This window comes from Cricetulus griseus (genome assembly GCF_003668045.3).
Source record: "Cricetulus griseus strain 17A/GY chromosome 1 unlocalized genomic scaffold, alternate assembly CriGri-PICRH-1.0 chr1_1, whole genome shotgun sequence".
NCBI classification, from domain to species: Eukaryota; Metazoa; Chordata; class Mammalia; order Rodentia; family Cricetidae; genus Cricetulus; species Cricetulus griseus.
In genome coordinates this window covers 199213663-199229425 of record NW_023276807.1, presented here as the reverse complement: position 1 = coordinate 199229425, position 15763 = coordinate 199213663, and the positions used below count along the sequence as shown (strand labels likewise).

Here is a 15763-nt window from a genome sequence, read left to right as displayed (position 1 = left end):
TTTTTTGAGATAGGGTTTTCTGTGTTGCCCTGGCTATCCTAGAACTCACTCTGTAAATCAGGATGGCCTCCAAATTGCAGAGATCCACTTGCCTCTGCCTCCCAAGTGCTGGGATTAAAAGCATGTGCCACTACTGCCTGGCTGACTTTCTGCATCTGTGAAGCAGATAGATAAGATGCTGAGGCATAGAGCAGAAGATTGTTAAAACAAAAACAACAAAAAGAGAACAAACAAACAAAACACAACACACACACACTCACACACACATGCACACACACACACACAAACAAAACAAAACAAAACAAACAAACAAAACAAAAAACCAGGGAGGATGCTGAGGATCAAGGGGAAATTGGATATGCTCCCAAAAAGTGAACAGAATGGAAAATGGACTCAGTCCCAAGTCCTACCCCCAGGTGTGTTGAGGGCACGGTGGATGAAGTCAGCTGCTGAGGAGAAGTAGATGCTGATATTGAAATCAGGTAGGTCGTGGGCTGGCACCCCCAGGTAGCTCACACTGCTGCCATAGAAGTCAGGGCCTCCTTGACAATAGAGTCCCCCGTGGGCGGCATTCAACACATGGGTGATCCCCAACTTCCACAGCTCAAAGCGGTTATTTGCCGTGGCCCTGGGAAGAGCAGACAGGGGCCTGGGTATAGGCTGAACCTCTGAGTCAGGAAGGAAGCTTTGTTTGACCTGATCTGGGGAGGCTAAAGCTGTAAGAGTAGAAAGGGAGCTAGAATTCATCTATACTGAGCTGGGTCTGCAGCTCTCTGTCCCAGCCCCAGAGCTTTCTCCTGGTAGGGTTGGTGGTGCCAGGACTATGTTTAGATCTCTTTGGCTGTCTCAGGTAGTCTGCTCCCACCAAAGGCAGGAAGAGATTGCTTCAGCCCTGAGAACTAGCTGCCCCTCCCTTCTTGCCACATGTCCTCTTACTCATACATCGTCTAGAGTCACTTGGTCACCACATCATACTTGCTACTAATCTACAAATATTTAGAAGTGACACCTTTCCTGATTCATCGTAGGTCAGGCTTCTCCACCCACTCAGCGTCCACAAGAGGTAAGCTGGAACTAGAACTATGATCTACATGTCTACATCATTTCATATTCCAAACGTTATTGCCTCCCAGACTGGCCAGTTGTCTAAGATGTGCCTGAAGACCCCAGGGATCTTCCAGCCAGGAACTCCCTCAGTCCTTCCCAAGAAACAAAACCAAAACACTCAAGCTCCCCCTGCTGTTAGAAACTGGTCATTGAATCGCTCCTAGCGCTAAGGAGTCCTGAGAAAAATGCTGGCCTGGGGCGGGCTAGAAGCAACTAGTTCTCCTTGTTCCCTCTCTGCCACCTCCTCTGATAAAGAGTTCAGGATTATTTCTCCTTGACCCACTCCTACAACCCTGTCAGCAGCCACTCACGCATCTCCTATGAAAAGGTTGGGCCAGACTTCGTCTACGCGGCTACAGGAGGCTCTCCCGGCCCTCAGGAGCTCTTCCAGCTGCAGGACACTGGGGCAAGGTGTGGCTTCCGTTTCTTTGCCCAGTTTTGGGACAGAGGCCTCAGCCATGGGCCAACCTGCCTACCACTCTGCCTCTGCCTTCAGCTCACTCTTCTCTGCCCTCCCGTGTCATTTCTTCTTCCCAAAGATTGGCAGTGACAGGTGGGACAAAGTGACTCAGCAAGTTCCAGGGGCCTCCAAAGAGGGCAAGACCTATGTCTCTTGTGCCAACTCTCATCCCTAAAGTTTCCGAGAACATGGAATTAGACCCCTACAGGTCATTATCTTTCTCCACCTCCATCAGTTCCTTCTGTAAAGTTAAGTATACACCTGCCCTGGAGAATTGTTTCAAGGGTAAATTCACTGTGCCTAACATACAGTAGGTGCTTCGAAATAGTTTAAGTCGTAGGTTTAGAGCCCTTGCATAGATTATTAGGTTCTGAGGACAGGTTCTGAGTTGAAGCACTGAGTGATGAATGTTAGAAAAGGACATTGGAGGTCCAAACTGTGTGAGAGGCCAAAGGCTCTGGATTGAAGCTTTTGCACTGTGGAACACGGGAAATTATCTGAGTTGTGGGGGCAGGAAAACTTAAGGAGACATAGAGAAAACATGAAGGAATATCTGGTGTGCCCAGAAAGTTCACATGGAAGATCTGAATGACAGTCCTATAATGAAGATAGCTGATTTCTTTTTCTTTTTAAAAAATACTTATTTATTATGTATGCCTGCACGACAGAAGAGGGCACCAGATCCCATTATAGACGGTTGTAAACCACCATGTGGTTACCAGGAATTAAACTCATGACCTCTGGAAGAACAGCCAGTGCTCTTAACCTCTGAGCCCTCTCTTCAGGCAATAGCTGATTTTTTTGTTTGTTTTTCAAGACAGGGTTTCTCTGTATTGCTTTGGAGCCTATCTTGAAACTCACTCTGTAGACCAGGCTGGCCTCGAACTCACAGAGATCCGCCTGTCTCTGCCTTCCAAATGCTGGGATTAAAGGTGTGTGACAATACTGCCTAACTAAGATTTTGTTGTTGTTGTTGTTTTGTTTTGTTTTTTGTTTGTTTTTCTAGACAGGGTTTCTCTGTGGCTTTGGAGGCTGTCCTGGAACTAGCTCTCATAGACCAGGCTGGTCTCGAACTCACAGAGATCTTCCTGTCTCTGCCTCCCGAGTGCTGGGACTAAAGGCATGTGCAACCACTGCCTGGCAGATTTATTATTTTTATAAATAAAAATATTTTATTGGAGCAGGGTAGTGATGGCACATTCATTTAATCCCAGCACGCAGGAGGCAGAGGCAAGCAGATCTCTGTGATTTCAAGGCCAGCCTGGTCCACAGAGCAAGTTCTAGGACAGGCTCCAAAGCTACACAGAGAAACCCTGTCTCAAAAAAAAACACACAAAAAAAACAAAAACAATTTATTGTTACTGGAGAGATGACTCAGTGGTTAAGGGCATAGATATGCATGCAGGCAAACACTTAACAAATATAAAATAATGCATTATTTTGAGTGCTCAAATATGTGTGTGTCACATGCATTCAGTGCCAGCTGTGGCCAGAAGGGAGTATTGAATCCCCTTGAATTAGAGTTCTAGGTAGTTGTGAGGTGCCATGTGGGTACAGGGGATTAAACTTTGGTCCCCTGCAAGAGCAGCAAGTGCTCTAACCACTGAACTACAACTCTACCCCCATCAGAAACATGTGAGCATGGGAGAGGCCTCTGCCTGCAAGGGCTGCAGGAGATGAGATGTCTTTCACTGTCTCATGTGGCTTCATGGAGGCCCTGAGGGTATGAGGGCACTGAGTAGACTCCTGGCTACCCCTGCGTTTGGTGTCTAGTTTGAAGGGAAAGGCCACACCAAGGCACCCATGCCTGCCCTTCTATCACCTCGGAACCTGCCCCCAACCTCTTCAGAAACACCAAAGCTAGTTCTGCATTGTTCAAGAAAGTAGACCCAAAGAGGACCTAGAATGCAAGCTGCGGATGGCTTTGGATGTGGTTTCTGCCAGTCCTAGCTTTGGGTTAGAAGGGGGCATCCTGTTAGGGCGGGGCATAGTAGTGGCAGGAAAGAACACAGGTTCTGATGACAGTTTGGGGTTGGAATGCCAGCTTGGATACATATTGACTGTGCTATATCAGGCTACAATGATTCTTGGCCTTTCTGTGTGTGTGAGATCTACTTTGCAGAGTTGAAACAACGATTGCGATTATAGTCTCTAACACAGACACAGAATAAAGGAGCAATAACTGATGTTAGTTGGGAACTGGCTGAAGAGGAGCTAGCCCCTTAAAAGGCCTCTTCTTAGGCTCCTAGCCCAGTTTGCAACTCCACTGCTTCCTCCCCATTTTCATCAGGACTCCTTGACTGCCTAGCCTTGGGCCTGATGCAGGCGTTCTCACCCTCACCTTCTGTTTTCCCTCGGCTCCCTTCCGGTCTTGGCCCCGCCCCTTCTCCGATAGCGCCCCGCCCCCCAAAGCAGTTCCGGTTCGGCTGGCCGCTGCTGGCGGCGGAGCGCGGACGGGGCCGGAGCGATGCCCGCGCGTAGCCGAGCTGGCTCCCGCCTGCGCTCCGGCTCCCCTCCCCGGGCTCTGCGTCTGCCGTTCGAGGCGCTGCTCTCCGCCGACGCGCCGAGGACTCCGGACTCCGACGGCGCCCCGGACGCCGGCTCCGAGCTGGGTCCGGGCAGCTCGGCTCCCACCGCGGAGGTGAGCGGGCTCCGAGGCTGAGGAGAGGGGAGAGATTGGGGGGCGCCTGCAGCCAAGGGTGAGTGGAGAGCCGGGGACTGTAAGGGCCGCGGGGAGACGGTTGGGGGATCCGGGGGAGGCCGCTCTGGAATGGAATCCGGAGGAAATCTGGGGGTTGCGTTGACCTGCGGGCAACGAGGGGCGAAGAGCAGGGGACTGGGCCTTTGCAGCCCAGCTCGGTGAAGGAGTCACATGTGAGGGGTCCCCGGAATCGTAACCCGGAGGAGGAGGAGGAGGAGGTGCCCTGGGCTGTGGCCGTGGAGATGAGGGATGGGAAGAGCTGGCCCCGGGCCGCCTGAAACCAGCGCGAGGGCAAGGCAGCCGGGTGGGGACTGACAGCCACCTGACCTGGTGGGAATGGTGACTTTGAAGGGCGGGAGTTAGGGTTGACTGGAAAGAGGGAGGGGTCGGATGGGAAGTCTTTTGGCCTAAAGGTTAGAGATAAAAAATCCAAGAAGAAAAAGGAGCCCTTGGGGGATCTAATTTAGGGCCTTGGCTTTTTTACAGGTAAATGTCTTTCAAGGCGTCAAAGATCCCTGGGTAGTGGATGTGGGCTGTAGGGCTTTCTTGTTTGTGATCCTTTTAAGAATCTGGAGTGCGAGGAGCGGGTATGCATCACTGATTAGCGTCCAGGGACTGGGGGAGGCGAATGGAGAGGAAGTGATGTTTGAAGAGGGTAGTGATTTCTGAAAATAAAGATGTCACTCAGATTTCTTCTGAGGCGAGTGATTTATTATTCTTTTCCTTTGTGCTTCGTTCTTAAGGTTTTAGATGTCCGGCAAGTTTAAATCTAAAAGGATTTTAACACGTTACCTTTCAATTTTAAAAATCAAACGTACAAGAGGTTTTTGGACGCTTCAGATAATTCAGTGAGATTTGTTAACACTTGTGTACGGCTTGAGTTGACCCGCATATTGGCCACAGGGTAGAAATATGGTCCGTGGAAATTCCTGGGTTAAGAGGGCATACACCAATACACCAACACACCAGGAACCCATTGGTAACTCTAGGATTGGGGTTACCTCGTTAAAAAAAAAATGAGGGGTATTTTTGATTGCTTTTTCAGGACTGGTAGTCTACTGCTATTTTGCAGATTTTTGCATGAATGATTTTTTTTTCTATAGTGCTCCTGAAAAATAAGGATAGTAAGGGGAGGTTGCAGCTGGCAGCTAATAAAAAGAACATTGAGCACACAGGTGCTTTTTCTAGAAGACGAGGTACCAGAGCCGTAATTCTGCCAGAAAAGTATTGATTCCCAAGTTTGTCCACTTGAGAGAAATGTAACATGATTCCATGGAACCTTTGACTTTTTAACTGAGGCTCATGTTTTACTTTTGCGGCTCATCACGTAGGTTTTGCTAAGTTGTTGGACATTTCCAACCAATTTTAAATTATTTTCCACTCCAAACAAGCATCTACTGCTTAATCTTCATGAGTTGATCATTTGCTGATTTCATCAAGCTTTTAAATTGGTTTGTGTAAATGGACCATATATCAAATAGGTGAATTCTTAGTTTTGCTCTTTAGGCTATCAGAGGGTAGACTAGTAAGGATGATCTTTAGATGAAGGATTTTATGTAGCATTACTGTTTATGTTTCTGCTTTTCCTGACAGCTTGGGAACCTTCAAAGAACTTGTTTTCATATTAGCTCTGGTCTTTTTTTGGAAGCCTTCTTGGTGTATAACACAGGCTAGCCTTTAACTGATTCTCCCATGTCAGCCTCCTGAGTGTTTGGGTTACAGACATGCACTACCTCACCCAGCCAAATTTAGCTGAGTAAAATTTTTGATGTATGAAAATTTGCTGAACTCAACTGAAATAAAATAGTTCTCTGCTAAGTTAACAGAATTGTGAAATTAGAGAGAGAAACTGTTAGATGGAGTTAGAAAATTAATAGGTTAGTATGCCTAGTGATGACTGTATTTTCATTTCTCTTTGTCAGTTCTCAAAGTCACTTGGTTATAAAGAAAAGTCAGTTTTATGGTAAAGTAAATACTGTAAGGGAGAAGGAGTCTTCACTACTGCAGTGTCAGAGTTGGCAGGTGCAATCAGAGAAATGATTTCAGTAGCATCCTCATTCTGCAAAGCTACTTCTCATGCTACACAGTTGCCTATAAATATGTTGATTTTGTTGTAAATCTTCAGTACTTTAAAACTTAGCTGTAATTGATTGAGACATTGTCATGACTTTTCTCAGAGCTAGAATTGAACAGTTATTGAGAAAATGTTAAATCCAGATGTTTTTGTTTTTTTTAAGATTTTATTTATTTATTATGTATACAACTTTCTGCTTCCATGTATATCTGCACACCAGAAGAGGGAACCAGATCTCATAACGGATGGTTGTGAGCCACCATGTGGTTGCTGGGAATTGAACTCAGGACCCCTGGAAGGGCAGACGGTGCTCTTAACCTCTGAGCCATCTCTCCAGCCCTAAATCCAGATGTTCTAATGGATGCTGTTATTATTTTGTTTTAGAAAAATGCCACATTAAGCTATAACTTAGTGGCAGAGCTTTCGCCTATCATTCAGGAAGCTCTGGGTTCAATCCCAAGCAGTGGGAGGGGGAGAACCCCATTTACTATCATGTTGAAAATCTTTGAAGATTTTTGCTTCCCAGTCTGATGTAATGCATGCTACTTATTGTAACTAGCATGGCCATTAACTTAAAAGATGTCTTTTCTGTCTTTTAATTCTATTTTTTAAGATTAACTAGTACATTTTCATAGTGTGTAGTAGATTGTGACATCTTGATCCAGATTATTATTTTCTGTTACGTTAACTATATTTGGGATATAACATACAAAAATAAAGATTTTAATCTGGGCAAGGTGGCTTATACATGTAATCCTGTCACTCAGAACAAACTAAGAGGATCAGGAGTCAAGGCCAACCTCATCCCTCTCTTAAAAGGGTGTGTGTGTGTGTGTGTGTGTGTGTGTGTGTGTGTGTGTGTGAGTGAGTATGTGTGTGTGTGTGTGTGTGTGTGTTGAATTATAGTTCAGTTGATAGAGTTTTTGCCTAGTGTGCTCAAACCTTGAATTCAGTTGCCAGTATAAAAAAATAAATAAAAATTAAGGCTTTGCAGACGCTGCTGTCCCCTGTTGCCTCTTCCTGCAGCCATGGTCAACCCCACCGCGTACTTTGACATCATGGCTGATGGTAAGTCCTTGGGCCAAGTCTCCTTCGAGCTATTTGTAGACAAAGTTCCAAAGACAGCAGAAAACTTTCTCATGCTCTGAGCACTGGAGAGAAAGGATTTGGATGTCAGGGTTCCTCCTTTCACAGAATTATCCCAGAATTCATGTGCCAAGGTGGTAACTTCACACTCCAAAATGGCACCATCAGCAGGTCCATCTACGGAGAGAAATTTGAGGATGAGAACTTCATTCTGAAGTATACAGTTCCTGGCATCTTGTCCATGGCAAATGCTGAACCAAACACAAATGATTTCTATTTTTTTATCTACACGGCCAAGACTGAGTGGCTGGATGGCAAACATGTGGTCTTTGGGAAGGTGAAAGAAGGCATGAACATTGTGGAAGCCATGGAGTGTTTTGGGTCCAGGAATGGCAAGACCAACAAGAGGATCACCATTCCGATTGTGGGCAGCTCTAATTCTTTGGACTTGCGGGCTTCTTACCTACCAGACCATTCCTTCTGTAGCTCAGGAGAGCATCCCCACCCCGTCAGCTCGAAATGCCCTGTAATCTCTGCTCTCACTGAAATTCTTTAGGTTCCATATTTTCCTCATTCTCCTCCAAGTCTAGCTGGAATGCAGAGTTAAGTTTATGATTATGAATAAAAACTAAGTTAAAAAAAAAAGGCTTTACCTGCCAATATGTCAAACTTCGAGCCTATCAATACTTCTTAAACTAAGAATTAGGTTTTTACAGACTTTACTAGTGTGCTGTGGCATAGTGCCAGGTCAGGAATCTTCCACTAATTTTCCAACTAAATTTTGATTGCTATGTACACTTTTGGTATAGCCTAATGGCTTACATGGTTACATTTTTACTCATTGAGCTCAGTTCTCTGTGTGGGTGGAATTAGGTTCAACTCAGTAGTGGAAACTTTAATTTGAAGGTATGCCCAGACAAGATTTGTGTTCCTTTGATACACATGAGAACTCTGGAGTATGAAGGGCATGCTTAGGACAGCAAATACAAACATGTCTCAGAACTGGGGTGCTGCCAAGAGGATGCTGATGAAACCAGAGGAGTAGATGCACTTCTCTGCGTTCTGCTGCTCAGAGGTGGTATGCAGGCACCCTAGAAAGGCCACTGTAAGAAACTGGAGTATGCAGAGTAGGAATTGCTCCTGCATCTCTGCAACTGTTTTGCAATGCAGAGTTCCTATGAAATGTTTTAGAGGAAAAAAAAAATCCTGTGCTTGCCAAAAAAAAGTAAAATGTCTTTGGATAAATTTAGAGAAAAGTTTTTAATTGCTCACTGCAAATGTTGCTATTTAGAATTTTACATTTTTCAAATGGAATAGAAAAATTCTGGAGAGTCAAATTACTGTTACAGAGTTGTTAATCATGAAATTGAGATAGAAATGTCCAAATTATGGTATAGTTTATGCTTTTTTGCTTTTGTAAGCTTTCTTTCTTTCTTTTTGTTTTTTGGTTTTTCGAGACAGGGTTTCTCTATGCAGCTTCGGAGGCTGTCCTGGCACTTGCTCTGGAGACCAGGCTGGTCTTGAACTCACAGAGATCTGCCTGCCTCTGCCTCCTTAGTGCTGGGATTAAAGGTGTGCGCCACCAACACCTGGCTTGTAAGCTTTCTTTAGGTTTTTGTTTGTGGATATGTAAATTGGTATAATTTGGGTCTGTTGAATGCATAGTATATAGTATGTATTGGATTAAATTGGAGTTGGGCTTATTTTAGCCTGAGTGTAGTTTTTAAGGAACATTATTTATTCTGGGCATTGGTGGTACATGCCTTTAATCCCAGCACTAGGCGGATCTCTGAGTTCGAGGCCAGCCTGGTCTGTAGACCGAGTTCTAGGACAGGTTCCAAAACAATACAGAGAAACCCTGTCTCGGAAAAAAAAAAAAAAGAAAAGAAAAGAAACATTATTTATTTATTTATGGGAGTGTCAATTAAGCCATGGCACATGTGTGGAGGTCAAAAGGTGACTTGAATGAGTCAATTCTCTTCTACCATGTGGGTCCCAAGGGTCATCAGATCTGGCAGCTGGCACCTTTGTCCACAGCCACCTCACCAGTCCACAGTGGTTTTTTTTTGTTTTGGGTAATATATATTATGAATTAACTTTCCTGAATAATTTGCAACAGTTCAAAGAGCAGAAATGAAAGCAAAATTTCTAACAAGCAGTTCCTGTGTGATATTCACCACTCTTAGATTCTATTTGTAATATTTTGAAAATTATCACTTTACAAATGACATCGATGCCCCATAAGAATTACACATTGTCTATAAGAGTACCCAACCTTATGAGAGAATAGTACTCTCTCATTATTTTGTTGTTCCAAAGGAAACTAGCCATGTCAACTTTAGCTTTCAGTCTTTTAGCTATATCTCTTATCATGTGTGTACACAGCCAAGAAAGATTTAAAAAATAAACCAAGGGGTACCAGCAAAGTGCACACTGTAAGAGGACTACTATGAGACAGGGGAAATTATGCATATTTTCCCAAGGACTGTATGTAGAGCCAAACAGTAGCCTAGTAATACATGAATTGAAAAGCTCTGAGGCACTGGGCATGGTGTTGCACACCTTTAATACCAGCACCACAGAGTCAGGCAGGTGAGAGGCTATCCTGGTCTACAAAATGAGTTCCAGGATAGCCAGGACTGTTATACAGAGAAACCCTGTCTCAAAAAAAAAAACAAAAAGAAAAAAGGAAAAGAAAGCTATATGGCCATTCTCCTTTTAAAATGTTTTTTAAATTATTATTGTTATTAAATTTGTTTTTTGAAAACTTCACACATGTTAGTCATCACCTTGTCTTTTCTTGCTCACACCCCTACTAATTCTCCTCCCAGGTTCCTCAGGCTGCAGTTCTAACAAGTAACTTCCCGAAAGAGAGTTTTCTTTAGTGTTAGGGATCTGGTTCAGGCCTTCTGCATGCCAAGCAAGCATCCTACCAGGAAAGTGGATCTTTTCCAGCCCTGGAAATGTAATATTAGCCTGGTTTATAATTTAGTTTATCATTTTACAACCCACCTCCCACTTTCCTCTCTCCCTTTGAAACAAGGTCTTGCTACATAAACCAGGAACTCTCAGGTACTGGGATTAAAGGCATGCTCTGCCACATCCAACCTGTTCTGTTCATAGTTTGTTTTGTTTTGGTTTTTCAAGACAGGATTTCTCTGTAGCCCTGGCTGTCCTAAAACTCATTCTGTAGGTCAGGTTGGCCTCAGACTCAGAGATCTGTCTGTTTCTGCCTCTCTTGTGCTGGGATTAAAGGCATGTACTACCACCTCCTGGCACCTGTTTTGTTTGTTTGTTTTGTTTTTTGAGACAAGGTTTCTCTGTGCAGCTTTTGGAGCCTGTGCTGGAACTGGTTCTGTAGATCAGGCTAGCCTCAAACTCTCAGAGACCAGCCTGCCTCTACTTCCCAAGTACTGAGGTTAAAGATGTATGCCTCCACTGCCCAGCATCTGTTCATAATTTTTAAGACTCTCTCTACTCTTTATTGTTCTGCCTTGAGGTATGGATTTCCTTTTTTTTGTTTTTGTTTTTGTTTTGTTTTTTCCAGCACCACTTAGAAACAATAAAAATTAAAAAAAAAAAAAAGACTGGACAGAAGTTTCTCAGTTTCTGTCTCCTTCTCCTTACAGGTATTTGGAGGCTTGGAACTCCTTTCTTCCAATTGGTAATAAAATATATTGTAGGTTATTATAAACTATTGGTTTATTTTAATGTATTTTATGTGTATGAGTACTCATTTGTATGCCTGAATGACAGAAGAGAGCATCAGATCCCATTGTAGATGGTTTGAGCCATTATGTGGTTGCTGGGAATTGAACCTGGGTCCTCTGGAAGAGTAGCCAGTGCTTTTAGCCACTGAGCTGTCTTTCTAGCCTCCTTTACTTTTTATCTTTGTTCTCTTTCCTCCCTCCAAACCCTCCCATATACACTGTCCTTGCTATCTTTGAAATTCATGGCCTCTTTGTTCATTAGTTGACATTGTGTGTGTGTGTGTACATTTTCCTAAATATAACCTGCTCAGTCTGTATAGTGTCACTTAAATCTTCCTCCCTTTTATTGCTAGCTAGAGATTGAATGCAGGGCCTCCAACAAGAAGCACTCTCCCTCTGAGCTACCTTCCCAGCCCCAGAATTATTGCTTCTTTTTTTTTTTAAAGATTTTATTTATTTATTATGTATGCAACATTCTGCTTCCATGTATTTCTGCACACCAGAAGAGGGCACCAGATCTCATAACAGATGGTTGTGAGCCACCATGTGGTTGCTGGGAATTGAACTCAGGACCTCTGGAAGAACAGTCAGTATTCTTAACCTCTGAGCCATCTCTCCAGCCCCCCCAGAATTATTACTTCTGTCTGTCTGTTTTGTTGTACATATTAGCTAGCCTCCTTTAACCTCTTCCCCTCCCTCCAGCAGTCACTATGCTATATTAGTTTGGCTTCTTTCTGATTACATATAAGAGAGAGAGAAGATACTGACTTTATGCTTGATTTTCTGTATTTAACATAATATCCTCTAGTCTACCCATTTTCGAAAAAGTGGTTGAAATTTTTATTTATTTATTGATGGGGGATGTCCTTCTGTGTGCTGTGAATATGTGTTTCTCTTATTGGTTGATGAATAAAGCTGTTTCAGCCAATGGACAGGCAGGATTTAGTCAAACAGGGACAGAGAAAGGTAGTAGGGGGAGTTAGGAGATGCCATGGAGCTGCTGGGAAGGTTGGATGCCTTGGCATTCTCTGGTAAGCCAAGACCACATGGAGATACATAGATTAATAGAAATGGATTAATAGCTAAGAGAGAGCTAGCCAATAAGAAACCTGAGCCATCAGCCAAACAGTTTATAATATAAGCCTCTGTGTGTTTATTTGGAACTAAACAACCGTGGGGGGGGGCACAGAAATTTCTGTCTTCAATTTATTTAAAAAATATACCATTTTCATTAATTCTTTGAGAGTTTAATATATGCAAACAATGTATTTTGATCATATTCAACCCCCCATTTCTCCCCAGGGCCCCTCCCTACCACCTTTCTTCCTCCCAACTTAGTGTCTCCCTTCCTTGTTTTGTTTTGTTTTGTTTTGTTTTGTTTTGTTGTTCCAAGACAGGGTTTCTATGTGTAACACCCCTTGCTGCCCTGGAACTCAATTTGTAGACCTGACATCTTGAACTCACAGAGATCTGTTTACCTCTGCCTCCTGAGTGTTAGGATTAAAGGTGTGTGTCACCATACTGTCACCACTTCCCCCTTTAACCAGTGTATTGGTCCAGTTTGTGCTGCCCATATACTCCTGGGTGTGGGACCATCCCCTGGAGCTTTGAAGACCCGTGGGGCCACACCTTTAAATGAAAAAGAAATCTGTCTCTTCCTCCCCTAGAAGCCATCACCTGTCAATAACTCCTCAGTTAAGGATGGGGGCTTTTAAGCCCCTCCCCCTCCATGCTGGAATGTTGACTGGTTTGATTTTGTTCAGGTTTTGTTCAGGCTCTGTGAGTATAGCAGGTCTGTCATATCCAGTAGGCAGTTTTGCTCTGGTCCTCCTGGACCTCTGACTCTGATCTTTCTGCCTCCTCTTTCAAGATGGTCCCTGAGCCTTGTGGGGAGCTGAGCCTCCACAGATGAGTTAGCTGCCATCTACTGCACAAAGAAACTTTGCTGGTGAAGTCTTGAGAGCTAGGTATTTTATCAGTGAATCGTCTTACACTTTCTAAACCAGAGACCCCTGAGGTCTTCTAACCTCAGCTTCATAGCATTGGTTGTTGTTTGGTTTTTGTCTGAACTATATTCCTTTGTGATTCTTTTCACCTGTTCATGTTTTTGGTCAACTAGGTGGATGTTGTATCTTAGCAGCTATTGTAATAACCATGAGTTTCATATGCTGATATCATTTCCACTGGCTGGAATGTTAGTCAGATTTGTTACTTTAACAAAATATCTCTGTAGGCGCTGCCTACAGAGATGGTGTATTTGACTTGCAGTTTCAGGGGTTCTGGTCCATGGACAGTTGACCCTGTTGCTTTTTTTTTTTTTTTTTTTTTGGTTCTTTTCTCTTTTTCTCTATTTTTATTTATTTTTTTATATATTTGAGTTACAAACAAGATTGAATTACATGACAATCTCAGTTCCCTTCTCCCTCCCTTCCTCCTCTACCACCCCTCCAACTAAAATCCTACCTGTCATATCCCTGTTGCTTTTTTATGTGTACAGAGGAAGCATATCATGACAATGACAATCGCAAAGCAAGGCTTGTTTACTTTATGACTGTGAAGAATGGAACAGGGCAAGGAAGAGATGGACCCCACTGAGGCTTCTGGGAGGTTTACAGATACAAACTATAGATACTTTTTTGAGGTACTTTCATATAGTTTTTTGGTGTTTTTTTTTTTCTTTTTTCTTTTTTTTTGTTTTTTCTTTCTTTTTTTGGGGGGTGGGAGGGGGCAGGTTTGAGACAAGATTTCTCTGTGGCATTGGAGGCTGTGACCAGGCTGGTCTCAAACTCACAGAGATCTGCCTGCCTCTGCCTCTGCCTCTGCCTCCCAAGTGCCAGGATTTAAGGTGTGCACCACCACCACCTGGCTTTTTTGTTGTTTTGTTTTTGTTTGTTTGTTTGTTTGTTTTTCAAGACAGGATTTCTCTTTGTAGCCCTGACAGTCCTAAAATTTACTCTATAGACCAGGCTGACCTTAAACTCACAGAGCTCCACCTACCTCTGCTGGGATTAAAGGCACCACTGCCCAGCTCAGAGGCAGCACTCTTAACCATTGTTCTTTCTGAGTTTTCTATCAGATTCTGTTGGTGACAAGCTCTCATATTTAACTTCCTACCCTTAGTTTATTCAGCCGTAATTGAACAATTATACTAGCTCTTAGGTCACTGCCAATGTTAACATTGTAAGGATTCTGTTTTACTGATTAACAAAGTGATATATTCAAAGCCTCAGATAGCTGTTTAAAGCCTCTTAGTTCCTCTTGGTATAAAGGTGAAAGCATTCTTGAGTTACAGTTACAGTTAATGGGGGATGGAGTTGGATCTGTAGTCATGTCTTGCTTTTGGATATTGTGGTTTTGCTGGTTAACTCAGTATTTACCTTTTATTAGCGTTTGTAGGCATGCACAGATTACTAGTTTGTGTGTTTTTGCTTTTGTTTATTTAAGCCTATTGTACTTCACTGAATAATTTTAATTTTTTAAAATTCTTTTTTCTTACATGCTCAAAGTTTGTATAAAACAAACTTTGGAGTAAATAAATTTAGAGTGAAGAGCCCACCTTAGGAATAGCTATTAAAGTTTTTTGTTCCCTACCCCCAAGACAGGTTTCTTATAGAGGTCCACCTGCCGCTGCTACCACCACTGCCTGGCTATAGTGTTTGTTCTTTTTTTTTTTTTTTTCTCAATGATTTTTTTTTAATCGTGTGTGTGTGTGTGTGTGTGTGTGTGTGTGTGTGTGTGTATGCATGTAAGAGTATAGGTGTCTATGGAGGCTAGAGGTGTCAGACTACCCCCCCCCAGCTGGCTAATAGTGTTTTGTTTTGTTTTGTTTTCAATGATTTTTTTTAAATACTTTATTTTATGTGTTTTGGTGTAAGGATACAAGGTCCCCTGGTACTGGAGTTACAGACAGGTGTGAGCTGCCATATGGGTACTGGGAATAGAACCCAGGTCCTCTGGAAGAGCAGCCACTGCTCTTAACCACTGAGCCATCTCTCCAGCACCCCCAATGATTTTTTTTAATCCTGCATATGTGTGTCTGTGTATGGTTATGTGCATATGAGTACAGGTGCCCGTGGAGGCCAGAGATGTCAGACTTCTCCCTGGAGCTGTAGTTATGGGTGAATTTGAGTCACCTGCTGTGGGTAATAGGAACTGAATTCAGGTCCTGGAAGAACATCAAATGCTCTTACCATCAACTCCTCTTACTTAAAACAAACAAACAAAAACCTCAAAAGGGCATGCCATTTTCATTATTTAGGACAGTTTTCCTTTTTTTAAAAAGAACCTTCTGGTTTTTGGTTTTTCAAGACAGGTTTCTCTGTGTAGCCTTGGCTGTTCTGGAACTCTCTCTGTGGACCAGGCTGACCTCAAAGTCAGAGATCTTCCTGCCTCTGCCTCCCAAGTGCTTGGATTAAAGGCTTGCCCTACTACCCAGCTTTAAAAAAAGAACTTTTAAACTTTCCTTTTTGAAATTTAGATTTATAGGGAGTAGCACAGAAGGTCCAGGGAACCCATGTGCTTTTCCGCACTTTACTGCTGTAGTTACATCTTACATAACTACAAGACAGTATCAAAGCCAGAAAACTCATTTTATCATGAATAGATCCTTATAACCTATAACCATC

The 15763-nt window shown here is 43.2% G+C and overlaps 2 protein-coding genes and 1 pseudogene across 3 annotated transcripts in view; 2 read left to right on the top strand and 1 right to left on the bottom strand.

Moving 5' to 3' along the window:
• Positions 1–53: 53 nt before the first annotated feature.
• On the bottom strand, positions 54–2000 carry LOC113830718 (dual specificity protein phosphatase 13). The gene is made up of 2 exons (XM_027387509.2): positions 1419–2000; positions 54–628 (listed from the first exon to the last, which is right to left on the bottom strand). Exons 1-2 carry the CDS (start codon positions 1565–1567, stop codon positions 394–396), a joined length of 384 nt encoding a protein of 127 aa, XP_027243310.1. The 5' UTR covers positions 1568–2000; the 3' UTR covers positions 54–393.
• Positions 2001–3992: 1992 nt separating this feature from the next.
• Samd8 (sterile alpha motif domain containing 8) overlaps positions 3993–15763 on the top strand; it is a 49374-nt gene continuing 37603 nt past the window's right edge. The window contains exon 1 of one of the 2 annotated variants that reach the window (XM_027387505.2): positions 3993–4208. In XM_027387505.2, coding sequence (XP_027243306.1) covers positions 4035–4208 — 174 coding nt within the window. In that variant the 5' untranslated portion in view covers positions 3993–4034. Of the gene's footprint in view, positions 4267–15763 lie in introns of both variants that reach the window. The other variant, XM_027387506.2, reaches the window with a different exon arrangement.
• LOC113831121 lies at positions 6655–7961 on the top strand (annotated as a pseudogene).